The sequence below is a fragment of the Buceros rhinoceros genome, unplaced genomic scaffold (genome assembly GCF_000710305.1).
Source record: "Buceros rhinoceros silvestris isolate BGI_N320 unplaced genomic scaffold, ASM71030v1 scaffold4158, whole genome shotgun sequence".
NCBI classification, from domain to species: Eukaryota; Metazoa; Chordata; class Aves; order Bucerotiformes; family Bucerotidae; genus Buceros; species Buceros rhinoceros.
The window spans coordinates 53,981-57,492 of NW_010427295.1; the positions used below are offsets into that span (position 1 = coordinate 53,981).

The 3,512-nt window shown below is 44.7% G+C and overlaps 1 protein-coding gene across 1 annotated transcript in view; it reads right to left on the reverse strand.

Moving 5' to 3' along the window:
- Positions 1 to 2,315, reverse strand: part of TRUB1 (TruB pseudouridine (psi) synthase family member 1) — a 27,410-nt gene extending 25,095 nt beyond the window's left edge. Inside the window, exons 1-2 of the mRNA XM_010141819.1 lie at positions 2,273 to 2,315; positions 1,710 to 1,802 (exon numbers count right to left, since the gene is read on the reverse strand). Of these exons, the coding sequence (XP_010140121.1) occupies positions 1,710 to 1,802; positions 2,273 to 2,315 (136 nt within the window). The remainder of the gene's footprint in view (positions 1 to 1,709; positions 1,803 to 2,272) is intronic.
- Positions 2,316 to 3,512: the final 1,197 nt, after the last annotated feature.

The window sequence follows — 3,512 nt, forward strand, 5'->3', positions numbered from 1 at the left end:
AAGAAATACAAAAGTGTATTTTCTGATGATAACCACGCCCCAGTTATTTGCAGTACAACTGGCACACTAAGAAAGACTCTGCATCAACTAACTCCGAAACAAAGTTATCGATATGCAGTACATAAAGCTTGGGAAACAGCAGTATAGATCAAGAAAGGTTAGAGGTTTCAGAAAATAAATACTTCTATTATGCTACTGTCCATGAGGAAAGAAAACTTTCTGCCCCCCACCCTATCTCGAAAAGCAGCAGACACTTTCTGAATAACTTGTCTCTGTGGTGTCTTCCCCTCTCCCCTCATCGCCTTACCTAAACCCACGAGAAATCTGGGCACATTCCCTTTCCCATTCCTCTCCAGTTTTGTCCTTCCCAATCGAGTTACCATTGATTTTTCTCTGTGTGTTCTGTATGGCAGCAGAATGAAAGATCCTGTGCCTTTTTTTAATCGATCCATAGCATATTAAGGTGATGCACTTCTCTGCCTTTATCAAGCACATCAAGCCCAAGTACTTTTTGTCATGCCACAGGAGCAGGCTTTGGAGACTGTTGGGTATCAGAGAACAGTTGGAGAAGCAATTAAGGACCATGAGTGATTTTTCTTTTCCTATGGATCAATGCTGTTGACTTCCCCCAACGAGCAGCAGCGTTCTCAAAGGGAAGATTGGTGAGAAAGGAAAATGTCCGCTTCAGCAATACACACAGTACTCTCCAGTGAGCAGCCACACGGTGTAGGAAATTGAAACAAAAGAAGCCTATGCTTACTTCTAGTCCCAAAATGTTGGTTTGCAGTGTTCACAGATGACAGACTATTACCAGCCTACAGGCCCCTACCAGCAACAGTCGCAGCAAACATCACTGCCCTGAAGCACAGCTCTTCCTGAGAGAAGTCATTACATCAAAACTTGGTGGATTTACTTTCAGTGAATATTCATAGCTGGGCCTGTTCTCTTCCCACACCAAAACCGCCATGCTGTTACTTCTTCTAGCTAAGCAGAGCTACAAGGCTGTGATTTAACCAAGCTGCAGTTTGCACATGTCTTATCAAGAAAACTTGGTGACAATGTGTGATATGGGAATAATCCAGCCCAGCGGTCACACCCACAGCCGAGTTTTCAACACCAGCAACTGACACATCCTATTCCTTAATAAAACAAAGGAATGTGATAAATGGATTGCTGTCAAAAAACCCTCTTTGATGACTCTTCTTTAGGAAGCAAGACAGGACATGAAAACCGTTCCTGTGCTGAGCCTCAAAAAAAGCAGCAGCTGCATTGCTCTTATACACCTTCCATTTGGAGAGTATTACAACCCACAGGGCTCCCTCGAAATCCCAGAAAAGCACTAGTTTAAGAACAAATACTTCAGAAAATTATGAAGACTATAAATCCCCAGCTTAAGCAAAAAGAAGCCACCAATTTCTGAGGTAATTTAGAATTCATTACACAGAAGCCTGTATTTTCAGGTAATAACCCACAAGTTATTTCAGTTAGGGAGAGGGAATAGAGCTTTCTGTCAAGAAACACATTATATGCATGTAAAAGTATACGCAGAGGAGATTTAACCCAGACCCACAGTAACCCCTGTTACTGTCCCCCAAAACTACAAAGCCTACATTTGTATCCCAAATTGTTCCTCCACCTCTGACTTCATGCAGGCACAAAGATGTTTCCTGAAATCATCTTTTGATGACTGTATTTATATTTTTCATTACCCAGAACTCCTGCTGCTGCACTGTCCAAAGTTCCGCCATGACCAATTTTCAAAACCCGACTTCTTTTGTTCCCATTTGTTTGCACGCCAGCTTCTGCAAACACAAATTGAGAGGAAGCATTTTAGGATAATTTTAGAACTTGGGAAAAATACACGTATTTCCAGGTAAAAATCAATTATTTAAACTATGAATTAGTAATGCTGAAATTGCTGTACTGAATACCAACGTTTCATCTAAATCTACTCCCAACCTCAAATAATTTTCAAACTCTCTTAGATACTAACCAAGACTTACGCCATTATAAACTGATGACCAGAAAATACTACTAGAAAACGCGGCGGACACTTCACCTGTGGAGTTTCATTAACAAAGCACGCAAAGTTCCCAAAATCATCTATTATACACAAATCTTACGCTATATAATTTGAGCAATTCTTGTGGTATTTACTTCCATGTAATGGGTCATGTTTATTTGCACGTACACAGCCCTGTGGAAACTCTGCAATGAACTGAACTTGCTCACCGCTGCTTTCAAACTGTCAGAGCACCTCAACCCACCATACTCCCGATGCAGCCGATGACTCCAGAAATTTTGCTGAGTCCCATGTCCCTTATTTATGAGTGTTAAATATGACCAATGCTCTAAGCTCCTCTACCTATTTCTATTATCTCTCCATTATGCCTTTCACATCAGGGAATCAGACATGATCCAGCTAAATCTCTTCCATACAAAGCTGAATTGAAGTCTGTCCCTACACTACAGTTCACAACTGAGTAAATCAGCCTGAATAAGCACTCGCCAGTCTGAAAGTATGTTCTCGTTTCATCAACAAGTGCCTGAAAGCCCAGCTTAGATGATCAAGTCTCCATACTCACGGTAAAGGAAATCTAGGCCATACCCCCTCACACCTCTCCAATGATCACACTTTTTTTCCCCTAATATCTGACACCCAGGCTTCCCTCTTTCCTAGAAAAAGAAGTTCCTGCAAACTGTGCCCAGGACTTTCAAACTCCCTGAAACTGTGGTTTTCACTCATGTGACGGTTTTCTTTTGGGTTTTGGGGGTTTTTTTTAATGGCAATAGGAAGCAGGACTGAAGAAGAACGTCCTGCCAGTGCCACGCTGCAGAGATGTTGCTGACCCCCATCCTGGCAGACGGGTGCGTGCTGTCCCTGGGAGCCTGCCTGACAGCTCTCCAGACAAGCTGGGCTTCCCTGTGCTGCGCTCTGTGGGACTGGAGCTTACTGCTGGGGCAAATCTCATCCCCATTCAAAGCGAAGGCTCACATCACACTGTGCAACAACAGATGCCTGCCCTAATAAGCAAGTGGTGAAAATGGCCCTACAGCTCACCGTGCAGCGTGACCAACACACTGAGTCTTGCAGGGACCCAGCAGCTCCACGCAGCGAGCCAGAACGTATCCAGGAAGGGCTCCATTCCCCAATTTGGGCCATGTCATGGCTGTGAACTACCACAAAAAAAGAAAAAAAAAAAAATCAACCCGCAGCTCTCCTTTAGTTTGCTGAACGCTAAGAGGCTGCAGTGGTGTTGTGGTTCTGGCACCCTAACGAACGCCCACGCTGCCGCAGGTCACCCCACAAAAAAAAAAAAAAAAAAAAATCAACCCGCAGCTCTCCTTTAGTTTGCTGAACGCTAAGAGGCTGCAGTGGTGTTGTGGTTCTGGCACCCTAACGAACGCCCACGCTGCCGCAGGTCACCCATCCCACGGCCGTGCCGGGCAGGGCACCCCGGCCACACCGCGCGGGGGCTAAACGCGAGTTGGCTGCAGGCCGGCCCGGCCCG